At 39.4% G+C, this 24,744-nt stretch overlaps 1 protein-coding gene across 5 annotated transcripts in view; it reads right to left on the reverse strand.

Moving 5' to 3' along the window:
- HERC2 (HECT and RLD domain containing E3 ubiquitin protein ligase 2) overlaps window positions 1–24,744 on the reverse strand; it is a 253,596-nt gene that overhangs the window by 223,595 nt on the left and 5,257 nt on the right. For all 5 annotated transcript variants that reach the window (XM_088024974.1, XM_088024976.1, XM_088024975.1 and 2 more), the window contains exon 3: window positions 18,657–18,771. In XM_088024974.1, the coding sequence (XP_087881100.1) occupies window positions 18,657–18,771 (115 nt within the window). The remainder of the gene's footprint in view (window positions 1–18,656; window positions 18,772–24,744) is intronic.

A 24,744-nucleotide genomic window follows, 5' to 3' on the forward strand; every position in this document is an offset into this window, starting at 1 on the left:
CTTAATCTCAGGAAACAAACTGAGGATTGCTAGAGTGGTGGAAGGGTGGGAGGGATGGGGTGGCTGGGTGATAGACATTGGGGAGGGTATGTGCTATGGCAAGTGCTGTGAATTGTGCAAGACTGTTGAATCACAGATCTGTACCTCTGAAACAAATAATGCTATATATGTTAAGAAAAAAAAAAAGAAGCTAGCAGGAGGGGAAGAATGAAGGGGCGGAAATCGGAGGGGGAGACGAACCATGAGAGACGACGGACTCTGAAAAACAAACTGAGGGTTCTAGAGGGAAGGGGGTGGGGGGATGGGTTAGCCTGGTGATGGGTATTAAAGAGGGCACGTTCTGCATGGAGCACTGGGTATTATGCACAAACAATGAATCATGGAACACTACATCCAAAACTAATGATGTAATGTATGGTGATTAACATAACAATAAAAAATTTTTAAAAAAAGAAGGCCCTGCAAGAAATATTAAGGGGGGTTCTATAAAAGGAGAAACACCGGAACAGTGATATAGAACAGAAATTTACAGAAACCATCTGTAGAAACAAGATCTTCACAAGCAACATGATGACAATTAATTCATATCTTTCAATAATCACTCTCAATGTGAATGGCCTAAATGCTCCCATAAAATAGCACAGGATTGCAGATTGGATAAAAAGACAGGACCCATACATATGCTTTCTACAAGATATTCATTTTGAACCTAAAGATACATACAGACTGAAAGTGAAGGGATGGAGATGCATCTTCCATGCCAACGGACCTCAAAAGAGCTGGGGTAGCAATTCTTATATCAGACAAATTAGATTTTAAACTAAAGACTGTAGTTAGAGACACAGAAGGACACTATATCATTCTTAAACGGTCTATCCAACAAGAAGATTTAACAATTGTAAATATCAACACCCCCAACATGGGAGCAGTCATCTACGTAAGCCAACTGTTAACCAAAATAAAGAGTCATACTGATAATATGTTAATTGTGGAAGACCTCAATACTCCACTCTCAGCAACAGACAGATCATCTAAGCAGAAAATCAACAAAGAAACAAGAGCTTTGAATGACACACTGAACCAGATGGACCTCATAGATATATACAGAACATTCAACCCCAAAACAACAGAATACTCATTCTTCTTGAGCGCACACGGAATTTTCTCCAGAATAGACCACGTACTGGTCACATATCAGGTCTCAATTGATACCAAAAGACTGAGATTATTCCATGCATGTTCTCAGACCATAATACTTTATTTTTTCTTAAAGACTTTATTATTTATTTGACAGAGAAAGACACAGCAAGAGAGGGAACGCAAGCAGGAGGAGTGGGAGAGGGAGAAGCACGCTTCCTATTGAGCAGGGAGCTAGATGCAGGGCTCAATCCCACGACCCTGAGATCATGACCTGAGCCGAAGGCAGACACTTAAAGACTGAGCCCCCCGGGCGCCCCTCAGACCATAATGCTTTAAAACTAGAACTCAATCACAAGAAAAAAATCGGAAGAAATTCAAATACGTGGACACTAAAGACCGCTCTGCTCAAGAATGTTTTGGTCAACCGAGAAATCAAAGAACTTAAACAATTCATGGAAACCAATGAGAACAAAAACATATCTGTCCAAAACCTGTGGGATACTGCAAAGGTGGTCCTAACAGGGAAATACATAGCCATCCAAGCCTCACTCAAAAAAACAGAAAAGTCCCGAATTCACCAACTAACTTTACATCTTAAAGAACTAGAGAAAAAGCAATAAACGATGCCTAAGCCACACATTAGAAGAGAAATAATTAAGATTAGAGCAAAGATCAATGAATTAGAAACCAGAAAAACAGTAGATCAGATCAACGAAACTAGAAGCTGGTTCTCTGAAAGAATTAATAAGATCGAAAAACCACTGGCCAGACTTATCCAAAAGAAAAGAGAGAGGACCCAAATTAATAAAATTATGAATGAAAGGGGAGAGATCATGACGAACACCAAAGAAATAGAAACAATTATTAGAAAATATTATCAACAACTATAAGCCAATAAATTAAGCAACCTGGAAGAAATGGATGCATTCCCGGAAACCTATAAATTACCAAGACCGAAACAGGAGAATAGACCAATAACCAGTAACGAGATTGAAGCAGTGATCAAATACCTCCCAAAAAACAAGAGTCCAGGGCCTGATGGATTCCTTGGGGAATTCTACCAAACATTCAGAAAAGAAATACCTATTCTCCTGAAGCTGTTTTAAAAAACAGAAACAGAAGGAACGCTTCCAGCCTCATTCTATGAGGCCAGCATTACCTTGATCCCCAAACCAGGCAAAGACCCCATCAAAAAGGAGAATTTCAGACTGATATCACTGATGAATATGGATTCCAAAATTCTCAACAAAATCCTAGCTAATAGGATCCAACAATACATTAAAAGGATCATCTACCACGACCAAGTGGGATTTATCCCCGGGATGCAAGGGTGGTTCAACATTTGCAAATCAATCAATGTGATAGAACACATTAAAAGGAGAGAGAAGAACCATATGGTCCTCTCAATTAATGCAGAAAAAGCATTTGACAAAATACAGCATCCTTTCTTGATTAAAACTCTCCGCAGTGTAGGGATAGAGGGAACATACCTCAATATCATAAAAGCCATATTACAAAGAGCCCACAGCAAATATCATTCTCAATGGAAAAACCTGAGAGCTTTTCCCCCTAAGATGAGGAACACAACAGGGATGTCCACTCTCACCACTGTTGTTCAACATAGTACTGGAAGTCCTAGCCACTTCAATCAGACAACAAAAAAAATAAATAAAGACATCCAAATCAGCAAAGGAGTCAAGCTCTCACTCTTCACAGGTGATACGATACTCTATGTGGAAAACACAAAAGACTCCACCCAAAAATTGCTAGATCTCATACAGGAATCCAGCAAAGTGGCAGGATATAAAATCAATGCACACAAATCAGTTGCATTTCTATACACTAACAATGAGACAGAAGAGAGAGAAATTAAGGAATCAATCCCATTTATAATTGCACCAAAAATAAACCTAACCAAAGAGGTAAAGGATCTGCACTCTGAAAACTATAGAACACTCATGAAAGAAATTGAGGAAGACACAAAGAAATGGAAAAACATTTCATGCTCATGGATTGGAAGAACAAATATGGTTAAAATATCTATGCTACCTAGAGCAATCTACACATTCAATGCAATTCCTATCAAAATACCATCAACATTTTTCAGAGCTGGAACAAGGAATCCTAAAATCTGTATGTTACCAGAAAAGACCCCGAATAGCCAAAAAAAAGTTTAAAAAGAAAACCAAAGCTGGTGGCATCACAATTCCAGACTTCAAGCTCTATTACAAAGCTGTCATCATCAAGACAGTATGGTACTGGCACAAAAACAGACACATAGAACAGAATAGAAAACCCAGAAATGGACCCTCAACTCTATGGTCAACTAATCTCCCTGACAAAGCAGGAAAGAATATCCAATGGAAAAAAGACAGTCTCTTCAACAAATGGTGTTGGGAAAATTGAACAGCCACATGCAAAGAATGAAAGTGGACCATTTCCTTTCACCATACACAAAAATAGACTCAAAATGGATCAAAGACCTAAATGTAAGACAGAAATCCATCAAAATCCTAGAGGAGAGCACAAGTAACAACCTCTGTGACCTCAGCCACAGCAACTTCTTGCTAGACATGTCTTCAATGGCAAGTGAAACAAAGGCAAAAATGAACTACTGGGACTTAATCAAGATAAAAAGTTTCTGCACAGCAACGAAAACAGTTGACAAAACCAAAAGACATCAACAGAATGGGAGAAGATATTTGCAAATATCAGATAAAGGGTTAGTATCCAAGATCTATAAAGAACTTATCAAACTCAACACCCGAAGAACAAATAATCCAATCAAGAAATGGGCAGAAGACACGAACAGACATTTCTCTAAAGAAGACATACAAATGGCCAACAGATACATGAAAAAAAAGGTTAACATCACCCAGCATCAGGGAAATCTAAATCAAAACTACAAAATACCACCTCACACCAGTCAAAATGGCTAAAATTAACAACTCAGGAAACAACAAATGTTGGCAAGAATGCGGAGAAAGGGGAACCCTCTTACAATGGTGGGAATGCAAGCTGGTAAAGCCACTCTGAAAAACAGTATGGAGATTCCTCAAAAAGTTAAAAATGGAGTTACCCTAGGACCCAGCAATTGCAATACTAGATATTTACCCAAAGATACAAATGCAGTGATCCAAAGGGGCCCCTGCACCCCAATGTTCATAGCAGCAGTGTCCACAATAGCCAAACTATGGAAAGAGCCAAGATGTCCATCAACAGATCAATGGATAAAAAGATGTGGTATATATATGCAATGGAATATTACTCAGCCATCAAAAAAAGGTATCTTGCCACTTCGCAGTGATGCAGATGGAACTAGAAGGTATTATGCTAAGCAAATAAGTCAATCAGAGAAAGACAATTATCATATGATTTCATTCATACGTGCAATTTAAGAAACAAAACAGAGCATCATAGGGGAAGGGAGGGAAAAATAAAACAAGACAAAATCAGAGGGGAGGGAACCATAAGAGACTTTTTTTTTTTTTAAGATTTTATTTATCTATGAGATAAAGCCAGAGTGACAGCGAGCGAGCACAAGCAGGGGGAGTGGCAGAGGAAGAGGGAGAAACAGGCTCTCCACTGAGCAGGAAGCCCGATACAGGGCTCGACCCCAGGACCCTGGGATCATGACCTGAGCCAAAGGCAGACACGTAACCAACTGAGCCACCCAGGCACCCCAACCAAAAGAGACTCTTAATTATAGGAAACAATCTGAGGGTTGCTGGACAGGAGGAGAGAGGGGAATGTTATGGGTAACTGAGTGAGGGACAATAAGGAGGGCTCGGGATGTAATGAGCACTAGGTATGATATAAGACTGATTGATCATCACTAAACTCTACTTCTGAAACTAAAAAAACTATATGTTACTTAGTTGAATTTAAATTAAAAAAAAATAGGGCGCCTGGGTGGCTCAGTTGCTTAAGCAACTGCCTTCGGCTCAGGTCATGATCCTGGAGTCCCGGGATCGAGTCCCACATCGGGCTCCCTGCTCAGCAGGGAGTCTGCTTCTCCCTCTGACCCTCTTCCCTCTCGTGCTCTCTATCTCTCATTCTCTCTTTCTCAAATAAATAAATAAAATCTTTTTAAAAAATAAATTAATTTATTTAAAAAAATAAAATTTGAAAAAAATTAAAAATAAAAAAATAAAATGTTATATATGTATCATTCCATTTATATGACAGTTCTCAAAATGGCAAAACCACAGTGATGGACAACAGATGAGTGGTTTCCAGGGATCAGGTGTTGGGGGAATATGTGACACAAGGAGCAATAGAAGAGTGTTTTCTAAGGATGATGAAACTGTTCTGAATCATGATCACAGTGATGGTTACCTGAACCTATATATGTGTTAAAATTCATTGAACTGAACACCTAAAAGGAATAAACTGTACCATATTAATTTTAAAAATAAAAGCTCTTTAAATGGTTTTCCCTAAAACTACAGTAAAATTTCAATTAAGTTCAATAAACATGTTACTTACCACACAGCACATCAAAGCACCATGGTAAACACTTGTATACAAAAGAAAAAAAATACCTTCTATAGCCCTAAAGAATCTCTAGAAAAGACGTATCACATACACAACTAATCAGTACAAATCTGGGTTTGGCAAGGGTCCTGAGTCAAGTATCAAGGAGCAGGGAGGACAGCTGGAAGAGAGTCTGGAAGCAGCATTTTCAGGCAAAGAGCTGGGTCCTGAAAGCTAGAGCAGCATATGGCCTTGGGCCAGTAAAACATGAGGAAATGTATCACGAATGAAGGGAGAATGAGTTTGCATCTGCAATAGATAATCGTCTACCTTAACCAGAAAAACTAAACACAAATATAAGTCAGTCTGATTTATTTAGCCCCTTATTTTAACCTAATAACATAGAAAGTGTGACAACAAAGTAGAATCTTAAGAAACAAGATATATGGGCACCTGGGCGGCTTAGTCAATTAAGTGTCTGCCTTCGGCTCAGGTCACAATCCCAGGGTCCTGGGATCGCTTCCTGCATGGGGCTCCCTGCTCAGCGGAGAGTCTGTTTCTTCCTCTGCCTCTGCTCCTCCCCACTGCTCATGCACCCGCACTCTCTCTCTCTCAAATAAATAATTAAATTACATTAAATTAAAACAAGATATATTTAATTCAAAAATCATATCCCAAAATAGGACATTAAGGGGGGAGCAGCCAATGGAAAATGAAAATAAGCTGATGTGAACTAGATAAGACTACATAAGAGTACCTAGCCAAACAACATTATACTTTTTAATCTTTCAAACAACCTTTCAAGGAGGCAGGCTTTGCTGCCTCTAGTTCACAGATGTAGAAACTGTGCTTCACAGAGTAGGTCCTAGCCAGAGAAATAGAGCTGGGATAGAACACATTGCTGGCTCTAACTGCTAGGCCCTATTCTACCCGGGGAATAGAGCCAGGGGCCAACTCCAGCTCAAGGCTGGTTTGTGTTTGACCTAAAAGCAAAGATTTTATGTTTTTAAATGATTGAAAAATAATCAAAAGAATAATAATAGTTTGTACTATGAACATTATATGAACTTCACATTTTAGTGTCTGTTAATAAAGTTTTATTGGCACACTGCCACATCCATTTGCTTAGTTTTATCTATGGATGCTTTGGCACAACTGTAGGGTCCCATGTTACCACACAGTTGTGGTCCACAAGGCTTCAAATATTTGCTACCTGACCCTTTACAGAAACTTTGCCAACCCCTGCTCTACACCATTCTACAAATTTTACAAATAAGAATAAAAATTCTCTTTTTAAAGATTTTATTTTTATTTATTTATTTATCTGACAGAGAAAGAGACAGCGAGAGAGGGAACACAAGCAGGGGGAGTGGGAGAGGGAAAAGCAGGCTCCCCGCTGAGCAGGGAGCCCAATGCGGGGCTCAATCCCAGGACCCTGGGATCATGACCTGAGCCGAAGGCAGATGCTTAACGACCGAGCCACCCAGGTGCCCCAAAAATTCTCATTTTAAAGTTGATATACTGGTCACATAATCTCTTGTCCAGGTTGAAAAGCTTTGTTTGACAGTCACCAGGAAACTGACAAGAAGCATCATTAAGCGCATGTAACATTTTATTCTCAGAAGGATAAATGAGAACATTTACAACAGCAAAGGCAGGATGACATCACTGGAAGTTAAGGAAACAGAGAATAATAATGAAAAATAACTAAAGTAAGAAGAAGAATTAGCATGACCAGTTCAGAGACAACATCACATTAGTTTCAGTATTTGCTCTCCTTTTTATGGATGCAGGGTTCAAAGTTTACAGAGAGAGAATAAACAGAACACAAACTGCCCAAACAAATCACAGAAAGCTGGGGAGAAGGGGAAAGTGGGGAAATTGACCTTCCTAAGAACCCAGAGCAATATACCCTGAGGGGCCACTGATGGGAGAGAGCTCTGCCACATGGTCCCTGAAAATGGAAGTAGGACTAGATGACCTCAGGACTTTAAGACATTCCTGCCCAGTTACAGTGAGGAGGTTTTTACAAACCATCCAAAGTGATTTCCATTCAAATCACTGTGTCTAGGACCTACAGAAGGAGTGCCAAGGGGTGAAGGCTTGGGGCCCAGGGGCAGCAGCAGCCTAGAGGTAGAGACACCTTTTCTGTGTGGCTCCCGCAGGACAGGTAGAAGAGGCATACCTCTAACAGCCCTGGGCATAATCAGGAAGACCAGCATTTCAATGTTCAAGAAGATTCACTTATGTTTTGTTTTTACCTTAATCACTACCTTTAAGAAAGCTTGTTCACTATCATTTGCTTCTCAAAAATAGATTGTAGGAAAAAACTATGGGTAACTAAGCATATTAGTCAGTGTTCTCCACAAAAAGAGAACCAAAAGAATGTGTAGGGAGAGAGAGAGAAAGGGAGAGATGGAGGGAGAAGGCATTTATTTTAAGGAATTGGCTCAAACAATTATAGAAGCCCAAGTCCAAAATCCGCAGGGCAGACTGGCAGGCTCAAGACCCAGGAAACAGTTATGTTACAGTTTGAATCCAAAGACAATCTGGAGGCAGAATCCCTTCTTGTTGGAGGTGGTCAGTCTTTTTTCTATTCAGGCTCTTCAATTGACTGGATAAAGCCCACCCACATTATGGAGAGTAATCTGCTTTACTCAAAGTCCATGGATTTAAATGTGAATCTCATCTAAAACACACCTTCACAGAAATACCCAGAATAATATTTGACCAAATATCTGGGCACCGATACATAACTATCGCACTAAGAGTCCCAATTAATCAAATACTAGTTAAAAAAGAGATATTGTATATGTTTTTGTATGACATTGAAATTTTTTTCTTTTTATAAAGAAGTACAATTTTAAGAGATTTTAGCTATGAAAACTTTCTAATAGAACACAAACACAGAAGTGGCCATTCAAAGATACAGTACAGTATCTATTATGTCTATCTCATTATTAGTAATGTAATACAATTACAAACAATTTAAAGGTTTTAGCAGCAGATTAAATACAAAGATGCTGTGTGTTCAACTGACAGGAAAACTTAATTCTCAAGTGAAAGAGGAAAAGTGATCCAACAAATCAATAATGGGATTTTAAAAGACAGAGAAATAAAATTAAGGAAGAGGATGGGTAACAGTTATGTTACAGTATACAGGATATCCAGTAGGATGGATAAAAGAGTAAAAAAGGCTTAAAGTATCCACCTGAATGACACATAAAAGGGCACTTATCCTCGGCGTCCCATCCTCCTCCAGGGAACTGGTACGACCCTAGTTGGCCTGAAGCTGAGAGGACACACTAACTCACAACACAAATTACTTATTGGATCCCTCCTGGGTGCCACTACTCTGCTCGGTGCTGGGGGTACCATGGTAAAAAAAATACAGCCTGTCCTCACAGGTCATGGCCATTACAAAGTTGTTACAGGAGGGTGAGACATCAATGTCAAGGCACAGCAGGGTGAGAGGATGTGAACAAGGCACCGGGCCTTGGTATGTGATCTAAGGGACCTACCCTGGAAGCTTCTTGAATCTCCCTGTTCTGTTTTCTTCATATCTCTTTTCTTTCTGCTAACACTTTTTTATTGGTTGTCCCACTTAGAATGTAAGCTCCAGGAAAGGAAAGGAGGGGCCATACGTGGCTCATTCACCATCACATCCTACCACCTACAACCACCCTCACTGACAGAGGAGGACCCCGACAAGTTGGATGAGGCTGTGAATCAATGAGCAAATGAATGAATGACCCACATGCTATACAATTCACCGCATCTCCCAGAAGAAAAGTGCTTTTCAAAGAAGTTCCAAAGACTGGTGTGGAGAAGGATCTGAATGGCTGACATGGGGAACAAAGAAGCTACAATTACACAGCACTGCCCAGGATGATCCATGGCCCCAGGTAGCCCACCCACAGTCCACGGGGCCACTAGTCTGGATTGTGCTTCTCACCCACTCACTCATCTCTCCTTGACTCAATTCAGATGGACTCAGGAGGAGTAAATCTACTGATTTCAAAGAAAGATAAACTAAAGTCAAGACAGAGACTGAGGGTTAAACTCTATGATACATTTTTGTACATTTCTCCTAAATTCTGGTATACCTCATATTCTGGAAGACTTTAATTTTTACTTAAAATGAAGTGTATGTTTCATATATGTACTTATATGTCCATATATCATCTCTGGAAATATTCTAAAACTAGTAATATTGCTAAGAAGGAAAAAAAAAGCTCAGGTGTCTGGAGAACACCTGACAGGTGTTCTGTTGGGCAGGAACTCACTCTTTACTAAAACTTCTGTCTAAGCTTTTGAATGCTATAATCTGGGTATCAGTGTCAATATTTTTAATAAGATAAAAATCTAACACTGAACTTAGAAATAAATACATGATATAAAAGATTTGAATTTATTCTTGCTGCACCTCCTCTAATCAAAAACAGGAGTTCAGTCTCTCAGGCAAACATGTCCCTTCACAAGCTGACTTATTTAACATGGGAATATGGACATCATTCACCCTAGACTCAGCACCGGGGACTCACAGGGACAAGAGAACTGATGCACAGACAGGACACTGACGCTTCTGCCTGCACTTAAACACCACTATGAGAATCACAAACTATTAAGTAGCACAGACTGGGAGCCAGATACTGTTCTGTGCACACCATAAATCAACTCAATAATCAACTTCAACCCCATGAAGTAGGTGTGTGTTTCACCAATCCCGAGATGCACCTTTCCCAAAAGTCAGCGTGCCAAATGGGATGCATCAGATTCATGTGCAGTGAATTCTCTCCTGGTGATAAATAATAGCACATCTTACTGTTAAGGCATCTTAAGCTTGTTGAAATGCATTTCTTACCACCCGGATAGTGCACAGAGCATATATCACCCAGAGCCCTAGACTGGTAAGGGCAGCATCACCCCACTGCAGGCCCCAGGGTCTGTGTACCTTACCACCTCACAGTCAACTGCAAGGCCAGACACCAATATGCTGACCAGATTTGTATGGGGTGGATGAGACTATGGTGGAACTTTGGACAATTAAAAATATTTCAGATTCATTCAATGGAAAACCCTATATAGCCAAATAGACCCTTGATATCAAAACCACTATAAGTACCCTTCACTGTGTATGTATATTTTCTTACCTCTGCAAGGAATTATTAACCATGAAGTCTTTTAAATCTAGTGGTACTCCTATTCTGATTCATTTAAAAGAAGTAATAAAGGCTTATATAATCTAATAAAATGGAAATCAAGAATCCACAGAAAATAAAGAGAGAAACTTCTGATACTTTAAATAGTAGCCAACATTTTAAGGAGGAAAAAAAAAATATCTCTCAGAAATGAAAACATTGTGCACTGTTTGTGGGAATGTAAATTGGTACAGCCACTGTGGAAAACAGCATGGACGTTCCTCAAAAAAACTAAAAACAGAACTACCATATGATCCAGCAATCCCACTCCTGGGTGTATATATCTGAAGGAAATGGACTAATTCAAACAGGTATCTCTACCCCCATATTTCATTGCAGCATTATTCACAATAGCCAAGAAATGGAAACAACCTAACAGTGTGTCAACAGATGAATGGATAAAGATGTGGTGTGTCACACACACAATGGAATATTATCTCAGCCATAAAAAAGGAAATCCTGCCATTTACAACAATGGATGATTAGAACATTATGCTAAGTGAAATAAGTCAGAGAAAGACAAGCACTGTATGATCCACTTATATGTAGAATCTAGAAAATCCAAACTCACAGGGAATAGATTGGTGGAGGCCAGGGGCTGCAGGAGTGGGGTAAACGAGGAGATGCTGTTAGTCAAAGGGTACAAACTTGCAGTTACAATAGGAATCAGTTCTGGGGATCTAATGTATACCACAGTGACAATGGTTAACAAAAAAGTTGTGTATACTTGAAAGTTGCCAAGAGAATAAAGATTAAATGTCCTCATCACACACAAAAATACAATAATTATGTGATTGAGGTGTTAAGCAACCTTTAATCATTTCACGATGTATGTGGGCATTCAAATCATCACACTGTACACCTTATTAACTTACACAATTTTAATATATCAATTATATTTCAATAAAGCTGAGGAAAAGAAAAAATCTCTTAGAAACTACTAAATTAGAAGCACCTTTACACACAGAATTCAAATTCACATAATCCCGGTGAACCCCTGCAGAAATCAGACTGACTGGATTAATTCTGCTTAAAAACAGCTCTAATTCCATTCCCTGATGTGCTACCACAATGGCATACAACAGAGCATATAAGTTTTCTAAACCTTGGGTTTGTTTTCTTAAGGAGGGTCTAGTTAATCTGACTTTTTCTAAATCTCCTATGCAAGTTTTACTCATCAGGTAACCTAACGTGACTTCCACATTTTTAAGATTGTGAAAATGTAAGATTATTGACTCACTCTAATTGAATTAATATAAAAATCTGACAAACTTCTATCGACAAAAATTATGTTGTTCTGTAGTGTATTAGCTTAAAAACAATATTCAATTCTTTCATTAACTTAGAGACACTTGTCCCAATATTAAATTGATTTAATCAATAGCTAATCTGTGAACCCCTGAACAAATGCCAAGAAAGAATTCTAGGTCATCCGCCACCAAGCACAGGTTAATAAATACAAGCACACATACTTTTCTCTCAGATTGCTACTACAATGGCAGGATGCAAAAACAACTTTACAACTTTTTTTTTTAAAGATTTATTTATTTGAAAGAGTGAGAGCACACAAGCAGGAAAAGGGGGACAGGGAGACAGAATCCTCAAGCAGACTCCCGGCCTGGCACTGAGCCTAACGTGGGGTTTGATCCCAGGACCCTGAGATCATGACCTGAGCCAAAATCAAGAGACAGCCACTTAACCAACTGAGTCATCCAAGCACCCCCAACTTTGCAACTCTTTTTTTGCTCATTAAATATGCAAAATTGGGGGGGTCTTATAAGGTAGACTCCAGAGCTCTGCTAAAATGCTCTAACACCTACTTCCCACTTTTTTTTATCTATGGTATAATAAAAATATATATTTGGTCTCAGAGCTCCTAAAACCCTTGGAATTAACCGAGGATAGGCATGTCTTTTGTTATTCTTAACAAACCCATTTCCACCACACCAGAGTTTATACTAATGAGCTGGCTCGGGGTAGGGCCACTAGATAACCTCAGTGTGGGCTGGTCACCAAAAGGACCAGTGATTAGACAGTAAGAGCTGTCAGCCCTACCTCCTGACCTCCAAGAGGGGAGGCAGGCTGCAGATTAAATTATAGAAACTCTTAAACTATAAGACTGGGGAGTTTCCAGGTTGGTGGACACTCAGATGTGCTGAGGGAGTAGGGGGACCAAGAGAGGGCAGAGAGCTCTAAGCCCCTTCCCCTATTCCTTGCTCTATGCATCTTTTCCATTTGCCTGTTCCTGAGTTGTATCCTTTATAATAGCCCAATAAACATAAGTAAAGTGTTTTCCTGCATTCTGTGACTGGTTCTAGAGAATATTGAACCTGAGGGGAGTTGCAGAACCCCTGAATTTGTAGTCAGCCAGGCAAAAATGTGAGAAGTCTGGAAATCCCATTTGGCATCTAAAGTGAAGGCAGTCTTGTAGCACTGAGACCTTAATTCACAGGGCCTGCGCTAACTAGTAATTGTCAGAATTGAACTGAATTCCTAGACACACAGTTGGGTTATGTAGGAGAATTACAGAACTGGTGTGGAAAAACATGTATTTGATGTCAGAAAAAAACACTATCTGAATTAGAAGTTACTTAATTTGGATAAAAGTTGTAAGTAATATGGATAATTGAGATTAAACCAGAAAGAATGTGGCAGAGAAATATAAATATATATGCAAGATGATGAATGTTTCTATCAAGGAAAAAAGATAGCATTTTTGTCTTAAAGAAAAATATCTAGTTATACCAGAACAGAAAGAAGATGGTAAGGGCCAAGTGAGCAGATACAATAAAATGTACAAGATTCCAGGGAAAGTGAACTTTATCTGCCTTGGTTTACAAAACCTGCAAAAATGTGTCAGAATTCACAAAGTTGATCAATAAACAAAACTGTGAGCCTTTTATTACCAGACTGGGCCTCCTCTCTGTAACCACTTTTTCATGCCAGCCTGGAAAAGTCACAGTATAGCCACTCTCTTTCAAGCCCAGGTCAGCCTCCCCTGGAAGCTGTTTGATACCATCTTCCCAGGGTCAGACTCTAAATTTTGAACTAAAAAATCATCAAGGTGTTTTTACATCCAAATGGTCTTTGGCACTTTCCAGATCACCAGAATAACAAACATGGGCTCCCACATCACGGAACTCATGATGAAATGCTCACAAGCAGGAGGAAGGCTGATCATTAAATTAGGTAGAGTTGGGATGTTCCTTATTTCTTCATTAGCTCACCACCACCATTAAAGTTTCCCTATGCTCTAGGCCCATAATATGGGAAGAGCTAGCAAATCAAAAAGAGAAAATTAAGGTGCCTAGATTAATTACATACAAGCAGAATGTTATGTAAACACACACTCTACAGTTCCCAGGACGGTGAGAGGCCCTAGAGATGCAACCATGCCTCACTGCCTTGCTATGTTCTAACCCCCAAGGTGGACAATAACCAAATCCTTACACACAGCCATGAAGCCCACCCTGCCAAGAATTTTAGTCCTGTCCATTCTGATACTGTTGCTAAGTATAATTAATTAACCAGAGCTTTATGTCTTACCTGCTTCCTTCCAAAGTTGAAGGCCAAAAATGGGTCTTTAACAAACAAGAACAAACACAGAGCCTCAGCGGAACTACCAACCCTGTAGGGAACAGACTCCAGCAGAAGCTGACAGCACTCCTTCCAGTACACACCAGGCAGACTCCCAGAGATGGGTTAAGCCCTCCATCAAGGACTCAAGATCCAAAGCAACAAGAATTAATTATGGAGGACAGAATAAAATTATGAGGGAAATCTAATTGCTTTGGAATATGGTTGGGTTTTTTTTAATAGTCTTATTTCCTAAAATAAGGAAAGCCTCATGAGGAGGTTTTCCTTTCCTCTACATCTCTAACTCCCAGTGCAATAGACTGTGCCTGTATAAACAACATGACACAGTCTTTGAAAAGGAAGCCTCATCAGCAGGACTTGGAAATGTGTTAGAAATGCAAATTCCCAGGCCCCATCACAACTCTAAGGAATCAGAGACTCTGGAGGTGGCGACAGCCATGGGTGTCTAACCAAGCCCTCCAGGTGATTCTAATGAACAACAAAGATTGAGAACCCTTGGGCTAGGGATTCAAGATTTAATTCTTTGAGTTCCCACTGCAGGAGAGAGTCTTGATTAATTTTCCTAATATTCGTGGCCCTCGATGCAGTGGCTTTCAAACTTCAGGGTATAAACATGTCACCTGGGGAATGTGTCCACTGCACGAAGAGACATACGTCCCAGGATTTAGATGCCATAGGGCACGTGAAAGAGTACATTTCACTCCAGTCTGGCACAACCCATTCTGCTTCCTGCTCTCTGCTCACTGTTCACTGCTCCCTGTCACCCCTGCACACCCACTCCCAGTTCTGTTTTCCACAGTTCTCCACTTGGAGGCCAGTGCCCACTTCTCTTGTATGACCCCAAACACCACTGTCCCTCGAGCCCAGACCAGGTCTCTGTAACTACTGCTCGAACTTCAACCAACACTCCATACCTAAAATGCTCCCACCCTGCATGTGGGTGACATCACAGGGTTTTTGTCCTCTGTTACACACCCTGGCATATGGGTGCCTTTTTCTGCCCAAATAATCATGACTTACTGTGAGAGAAAGTCCACATTTAATGCTTTTTTACAACCTCCAAGGAAAAGCTATAAAACCAGCTGGAAAGCTGCCAGTCAGCACAGAATATAACGGAAACATTCATGTTCCAAAAAGAAAAAAAAAATCAAAACCTTTCTCTAAACTCTTAAAATTAAAACACATAAAGAGTATAGACTAGACACCACACACATACAAAAACTTCAAAACAATTACAACACTTTTATACGATATGAAGTCATAAGCTCCACAGAACTACAAAACGTTGATCCTGATGTCAGTAAATTACATTTGTAGTACAAGAGAAATAGCAATGAAACTTTCTCAAGAGGCCTGGCTTCAATTTCCAGCTCTGCCCCTGTTACTTGTGCAAACTGTGGCTTCTATCTCTTGGTAGAGTTGAGGATTAAGGGAAATAATGAGAAAATACTTTCAAGAAAAGATATAAGAGCTAAGCAAAGTACTGGGTAATATTATTTCTACTATCTGCATAGACTGAAAAGGTTTATAATAAATGAAACAGCTCATGCTTAAATTCTTCATACAAGGTCAGCCCTAGACAAAAATAAAAAATAAACTTGGCATATCTTTTAGTACCTTCTTTGGCTTTCCTTTTTTTATATACTATATTCCCTCCTGTACCTTCCCTCAAAATAATAAATACAAACAACCTTAAATGGAGTGTTTAAAAAAAAAAAAAGATTTTATTTATTTGAGAGAGAGAGAGAGACAGATAGCAAGAGATAGAGCCCGAGCAGGGGAAAGAGGGAGAAGGAGGCTTCCCACTGAGCAGGGAGCCCGATGCGGGGCTCGATCCCAGGACCCTGGGATCATGACCTGAGCCGAAGGCAGATGCTTAACCAAATGAGCCACCCAGTTTAGGGAAATGGGGTGTTAATAGAAACATTCACTTGAAAAAGTATAAGACTATAATCCAGTCTGTTTTTTTGTGCAGCAGGCCCCCAAAAATAAACACAAAACCGTACTACCGTACTATTAAAAAAGAAAGACAGCTTTCTTTCCTCATCAGCAGGGCCAGTAAACTCTACATGTGATTACAAAAGAAAATAAGAAAGCTTATCTCAGGGGAAGCAGAAATTATTAGAAGCCACTATTTCCCAGAAATAAGCCACTAAAGGAGCGAGCTTAACAATAAAAACCCATCCTAGGATGGTTGTTTGTGGAAGAAAGAAACCAATCCTTTCCCAAAGAAAGTAATCTCTGAAAATACAGGAAAGAAAACTGTGTATCTAAGAAAATTCTACTCTCATCTGTACTTTCCTCACAATTAACTACAATACCACCAACATATAATGTACATAGTCTTCTAATGGAATTTGGTATATAAAAAGCCCCTATGAAAAAAGTATTTTCTAACAGTAAAAAGCACACATCATGCCACACCAAAAATAGAAACTTACTGAATGCCCAAAAAATGACCCCAAAAAACTATTCAGATGGGACCTACATAAAAAGAAATTATGCTTTGCAGGCACCTGGGTGGCTCAGTTGGTTAAGTGACTGCCTTCAGCTCAGGTCATGATCCTGGAGTCGCAGGATCGAGTCCCACATCGGTCTCACTGCTCAGCAGGGAGTCAGCTTCTCCCTCTGACCCTCCCCCGTCTCATGCTCTCTCTCTCTCTCAAGTAAACAAAAATCTTCAAGAAAAAAAATTATGCTTTGCTTTCTAACCACATGATTTTCAAAAGAAGAAAAAATACTCATCAACTATAGTAAGAAATACACTTTGAATTTTTCCTTATTTAAATAGTTTTTCTCAGAGCATCTTTCAGAACTAGTGTTTCATGAAAAACATTTTGGGAAACATCGTTTAATTCATTAACAAATACTGGAGAACTGGGAAGAAGTGATGGAAAACTTTTTAAAACATACATAATGAACCACTGAAACTACTAAAACATTACCAAGTGAAAAAGGCCAGACACAAAAGAGGACACTACTACGTGATTCCATTTACATGAAGTTCTAGAACAGGCAAAACTAATCAACAGTAAAGAAAGATCAGACCAGTGGTTGCCTCTGGAAAACGGGGTCAGGGATGGGCCAGGAAAGGGCCCAAGGGAACTTTCTAAGTGAGATATAATGTTGAGAGAGGTTTAGGTTATACAGGTTACATTTGTCAAAACTTGAGGAACAGTAAACTTAAAATATAAGCATTTCATTATGCATACATATTACTTAAAGACAAAAAACTAAACAGAACTCAGTCAAGTAAATGCTATGTCTGAGGGAGCTGGGTAAGATGCACCAATGGACAGAAGAGATCCAGGAAGCCCTGAGATAAACAAGTGAAAAGAAACACTTGTGGTAGGATCTGGGGGGTGGGTTTGCAGCTGCTCACTATGTAGATATTTCAGTTGTTCTAGGTGTATGGAAATTTTACCAATGAAATATCAGGGAAAAAAGAGAAAACTCTACTAGATGTTATAACCAAAAAAATATACTAATGTTTTCCAGTGTATTTTCAAATGGATACTATCTCCATTCTACAAAGAGAAAAAGAACCACTTTCTAAAGTAACTTTTTTATCCACCATGATGACTTTCAAACAGCGGGACCAACAAACTTCGACAGATCTCAAGAGGGGCTTTTCAGATTCTACAGGTCTGGGGTGGATACAGGCATCTATTTCTTTTCAAAGGCTCAACAGTTTCTGATTTGTGGCCAAAATCCAGAGCAACTGAATTGTCATTGAAAGTCTTGTTGACTTTTCATAACAACAGGCCTAAACAACAGTATTTACTGGTATTTCGCTGTGAAAAATACAAGATTAAATAAAATAAGGGGCCAAGTCCAGTCCACAGGCCAAAGGCTTCCAAAAAGTGTTTTATATGTTGCCACAGGAGAGTGATATAGGAAAAATTTCAGGAGTAATTGTTTCACTCAATCTTATAATAATCACTATTTATAGTTAGCCAAGGCAAGATGTATTATAAAACTTAAAATAAGAAATATTAACTGGGAAGGTTAATATTTTGCAAGATGGCTTTGCAATGAAAAGACCTTCATTCACAAAGAGCAATGAAATCCAGGTAGCTCATAATGTTAACTACAATGTAGACAACAATCTCCAAAGTGAAAACAAAATTTCAAAGAGTTACGCTTAAATACTCCTATTCCTATTGCACATTCCAAAATTTCTATAAAATATGATTTATAAAGGTCTTTAGAAAATGAAAACTACCAGTAAGAGGTCCTTACCTTTTCTAGGAGGAAGCTCTCCATTCTGGTTTAATTCTATCCCCGTATATACAATTTCTCCATCTTTAACCATTTCATTCCACAAGCCACAGAGCCCATCTCTTGTGAATGCAAGCTGGTAATGATAAATAACATAAACTTACAGAATGATCATACAATGCAATTCTTAAAGAATGATATAATCAAAAAAAATCTCACTTCCTCTCATTTATTCAATCATCAACATTTAATAAAAATCATCCCAAAAAATACAGTTAAGTGAAAAAGGCACAGGGCATAACAGTATATAAACAATGCTAACTTCTGCATAAGATACAAGAAAAAAGACACGCACATGCGCTCTGGGAAGATAAACCAGAAACGAATAATGATGATTACCTGTGGAGAGACACCTGTGACAAGGGAACATGGCAGTACAGATGAATGAAAGCAAGATTTTGAGTAAACTTTATATATTTTTACTTCTAAACATATAAATGATTTTCATCTTCAAAAATTAAAATTAAATCATAAAAAAGAAAAATCTACAACTGGTAACAAGCAAATTAACCTATGTTTATCACAAAGGAAAGTATTTCAGGGGCCTTTTCAATTATACATCTTTAGTCAAATATACTCTAAAGGAAAAATATCTTAAGCTTTACTCATTGGTCTTACTGATAATCATAGTATTGATATTAAAATCTTAAAACTATCTCATATATTGTATGATACAGCAATGTTAATAAAACATGTTTACAACAGTTATGTTAGTGTCACTAGCAACAAAGGTTTTAAGTGTAAAAGAGATAAAAATGAAGGATATTTTTAAGAACAAAGTGAATTGGAAATCTCAATACAAATTTATATTTGAATACATCTGCTTGGGAAGGAGCTAGAATGAATAACAGACATTCTGAGGGCAATGAGTACTCCCAGCACCCAGACATCAATTTTTAAGTCTCACTTCCCATAAACAAAACCTGGGCTCTTGGGGAAAAAAGGCTGATTCCAGGGTCAGGACAAATAAAATGAGCCTGGAATATTTTGTGTTTGTACCCCAAAAAAGGTGTGTAAGGCCTTATGGGGACTCTACTGGCCAAATTTAAAACAATTTTGAGCATCAAAATACATAACTGCAGTGGACTGCCAAAGTAAATAAAAACACAAGTCCACAGTGATATTCAAAGAAAAAAAAATGCTCCCACTTGTCAGTACTTGTCAGGTTTTGTTTCCATCTATGGCAAAGGTGAAAGAACTTCTCATATATAATTAAAGTCCCACAACTGTTGATTTCTAGTTATCATAAGGAAGATTATCCTGGGGCCCTACTTAAACAGGTGAAAGCCCTTAAGAGTATGGGGCCATCCAGAAGAGACATTCTCTACAGTCACGAAGAGGCGAGCTGCCATGAGCCACCTATGCAGAGGGGCAGCATCAAGGAGCCCATGACTCAGTTCCCCAACTGCAAGGAACTAAATTCTGCCAAAGAGCACCCCAATGAGACCCCAGATGAGAGCACAGCATGGCCAACACCCTGACTGCATGCAGCCTATTAGACCCAAAGCTGAGGACCCAGCTAAGCATTGGCCAGACTCCTGACCCACAGAAACTGGGAAAGAGAATAAACATGAATCGTTTTAAGCTGCTAAATTTACAGCTAGTAACTTGTAACATAGCAACAGAAAACCATTTCAGCATCCAACTTAGTTTTCACAGAAGCAACAGCTTTCTTTCAGCACTCATATTTTATTTGTTGACCTCACTAACAAGATAACTGCCATAAACATACTTAAAACTAAAACATGATTCTTGATAAAAGTATCAACTGGCGGGGGAAAAATAAAGAGCGAGCCACAAACATTCAGCACCCCTTACGTTTTAATGAGGGAATGGAAAAGCTTGGCTCATTTGCTCATTCAGGTAAGAGGAGGGCTAATACTGCTAGGGTTCAGTCCAGGTCCTACACAACCACATAAGCATGGGAGGCAAACAGGAGCCAGACTAAACAGCCCCACGTGTGCTGTGCTCCAGCAGTTACACGCCATCTTTAGGTAATCCAGGGAATAAATGATCATAACTTAAGGCATAACTCAGTATCAGTGCAATGGATGGAGACAGAGGAAGAAACTAGAAACAGAAAATAATTTAGGAGCCTCTGTCAAGAGTCTCCCCAAAAAATGGTGACAGCCTAAGGTAAGATGAGGAAAGAACTTAAGACATTTCAGATCAAATGAGACAGATCAGATGTGAAAAGTGAAAAGGAGGTAGGGAACAGAATCAGATGAAAGAGAACTAGCTCGGTATTAACCACTGAGATTTGCACTATGAACATGAGCATGGAGATCCTCTCCCCACGCACACATGCGTGCATTCATATGCACAGCCACATATGTACATACATACACACACACACATACACAGTGCAAATACAAATCCAGATCTTAACAGAGTGTCAGGACTAGAGATTCAAATCTGGGCGTCATGAGCAAATGAAATATAGACCACAACCTGGAGGAAATGCCAATGCCCAAAGAGAGTAACAACATCCTCAACCCTGACAGCACACTGGGATTACCCACAAGGTGACTGCATCAGTATTTTTGGATGCAGTCCAGGTTGAATAACATCAGTGTTTAGAGCTATAAAAAAGAAAAACAAACATGAATTAAAGAACAAGCCAAGGAAGAAGCCCAGTTTATGTGGAAATAAGAATTGTTACTACCATGTCAGGAGGTAGAAAAGCAGGGCAGAAGCTGTGTGGAAGGTGGAGATTGGGTATCTGGACGACTGAAGACACAAAGATGTAAATGAACCATGGACCTGAGTAACCACCATTTAAAGCACAATGGTCTGGGCATCTTAAAGGATTTGAGGAAAGAGGAACATTACTAAGGCAACAAAGCAAGCTTCCCTGGAGGAGGGCATGAAAGAGCTAGGCTGTGGAAGGCAGAGATGAAGCCTAGAGGAAAGCATTCCAGGGCAATGGAAGGAAAGCACAGAATCCCAAAGAGAAAGCCAGGAAATCAAAAATAATCACAGCATTGTAAGAACCGCCTGTACAGGAAATAAGAAATACCAATCTGTCATTTTAAGAGTATCTGTACAACTGTCTATTATTAGCTTGTCTTCATAAATAGCTAACTTACATTAAAAAGTACCCAATGGGTGATGATACAGGTTTTAAATTTTAACTGTTTTAGACAGAATCCAGATGCTTCTAATCAGTTTACTTGGTCTTAGGTTCCTTTTCCAAATTGTTCTCACATTCTTACTTTATACCTCTAAAATGACATAGCAGGTAAAGTCATTTTCACCCTGAAAAGCAGACAGTAAGAGGGGTATTAACATGCTCAGTTCTAAGGGACAGTAAACTAAAACTCAGAGGCTCAATTATTTGATCAGGATCACACAACCCTGAGACTATGAGAAGTGGAATTTGGGAAAAGGCCTAACTCCCAAGCTTGTTCTCCTCTCACCAACACCACAACATGCATCCACACATGCAGGGAAGAGGCCTGGGAGAACCACTGAGTCCCCCACACTGATGCTACTGACACTTGAACACTAAACAGGATTGGGCAAGCCAACCCTTAAAGTATCTATTAAAATGACTACTTCAGGGGATGCCTGGCTGGCTCAATCAGTAGAGTGTGCAACACTTGATCTTGGGGTTGTAGGTTCAAGCCCCATGTTGGATGTAGAAATTACTTAAAAATAAAATCTCTTAAAAAAATAAATAAAATGACTAATTCAGAATGCTTAAATGACATTTTGATTAACTTATAGGTTAGAAAATTTTTTTAGAAAATTATTTTACTTATCTTTAAAACATGTCTGATATGTAATCTGTTCAAATACCTGCAGATACTAAAGTAAAGGTATCTGGCTTTTTTTCCTAGCCTTGCAGAAAAATACTTACTAAGCACCTGTTAAACACAGGACAACGTATCAACACCAAAAAAATTTTAAGAAAAGGTTTCTTAAGCAACTGGGGAGGGCAGACAGAAACTTAAAGTACCTCTGTTTTAAGACATCGGGCAGTTAGGAATAGCAAGCCTGAGACCCAAGAGAGGAGTACAGCCCAAAGAACCTAAGGCTGCTTTCCTGAGAGGCACCTGCCAATCCTGTGAGCAGGACTAAGACCAAGAACTGAGCAGAGCTGCTGAGAGACAGGCTTGAGCCAGGGTCCTCATGGGGGGAAGGCCTGTTAAACACACCATGCTTTGAATGAAACTTCAAAGGGCCACACACACCAGAAGTAGGTAGTGGTGAGGAAGAAGCAGATGGCCTTCCTAGGGAAGGAGCACAATTTTGAATCATTTCAGCCCCCAACTGCACTGCAGTGACCTGGGACTGCTAGTGCTGTGTGATTGGTAGATCCCCTCCAGAGGGGAAATCGTCACCCAGAGCCTCAAATGATCACAATAATTTTTCATATATAGTATCTGAAACTCAAACAAAAATAATAATGGATAAAGCAAGATTATGTGACAGAAAAATGAAAAAAATATACAGAAAAAAACAGAAACAAATCAAGAGTGGATGCAGAAAACAGAAATATAGACACAGATTCTGTCCTAAAAGGAAGAGCCTGAGCAATGGATTTATTTGGCAGATGCCAGCCCAGGGCAGTGGGAGGCAGGGGAAGGGGGAGAAGGGAACACATGAAGCACAAGATACAACATGTTACCACATGGGTAAGCAAACTAAAGCCTAGCCCACAGGCCAAAACTGGCCCACCACCTGATTTAATATGGCCCCTGAGCTAAGAATGGTTGTTGCATTTTTCAAGGGTTGAAAAATCATCAAGGAAAATATTTTGTGACACATGAAAATGATGACATTCAAACTTCAGTATCTATAAAGCTTTATTAGAACCCAGACAGAGTTGTTTATGTATTGTCTGTGGCATGACAATGGCAGAGTTAAGTAGTTGTTACAAAGAACATATGGCTCACAGAAATATTTACTATCTTGCTCTTTACAGAAAAAGTTTGCTGACTCCTATGTTACTGCACTGGCCCATAATCCACAGTGAACAGGAGATACAGCAGGTTGTCCACTAGGCACATTCACTAGGCATGTGGGACTCTTCTACAAGTTTTGTAAGAAGAAATCATGGAACAGTCCAAGGAGGGAATAAAAAGAAAAGGAATTAAAATACCAGTCCCCTTATCTGTCCTTGCCAAGAGGTGGATGTTCAGTCTATAGGGAGCTAACTCCTGCTCTCCCAGCACCTTGTAGGCTATGTCATTGGCTCCACGGTAGACAGCTGGGAAGCCATAACGCACAGCCTGTTGTGTGACATGACATCCAAGACTGAAGTGGAAGGGTCATCCATGGGCATGCTGGATGTCAACCAAGAGGGAAGGGGAGACACAGTCAAGGAAACTAGAACATAGTAGGTAAACAAAATACCAAAACACTCGAAACTAAACATTTAAAATAGATGCATCTTACTAAATATAACTATACCTCAATAAAATTCATTTAAACAAAACCATGAAAATTTTAGAACCAAAAAATACATTATTTATAATTAAGAATGCTGAAGGAGATTAAAAGCAGATTAAGAAGGCCTGTGCTTCTTCTGCCTATGAAAGATTAACTTCTTTAAGAATTACCTCTCCACTATAATCAACTAGAAAATCAAACAAAATATATCAAACAGCCCAGAGCTATGATCCCTAAGAAGGGCAACAAATGAAGCCCTACAATTGCCCAAGCTTACTGCTTAGAAGCAGCTTCCAGGATGCAGCACAGGAAAGGGGAACCCAAACAGAGCCCAGAGGTCTTGCTGAGTTGAGGAGACAGATCAGCTACAAGAGGTTAAAATGACAAGAATACAGGTGAAGGGGGATCTGCAGAGAAAGAGTAAACACTAAAGATGGGCAGAGGGGATCCCCTGAGTCTTGGGCTGAATACTGAATTGGGTGTGGGTTGAGAAAACTACCAAGGCTGGGGAAAGAAGCACTAGAAAGAAAAAGGCAGAATCCCCATGATTCCCAGTCTGAGAAAAGCTTGTGTTTCCACCAACCAACATGAAATAGACCTCCTATCACACCAAACACTTGGAAGAGTCCTAAGAAGGATACTGCCTTAGTAA

The sequence above is a fragment of the Eumetopias jubatus genome, unplaced genomic scaffold, assembly GCF_037043125.1.
Source record: "Eumetopias jubatus isolate StellerSeaLion01/CBP00866 unplaced genomic scaffold, mEumJub1_p1.0 scaffold_7, whole genome shotgun sequence".
Classification (NCBI taxonomy): domain Eukaryota; kingdom Metazoa; phylum Chordata; class Mammalia; order Carnivora; family Otariidae; genus Eumetopias; species Eumetopias jubatus.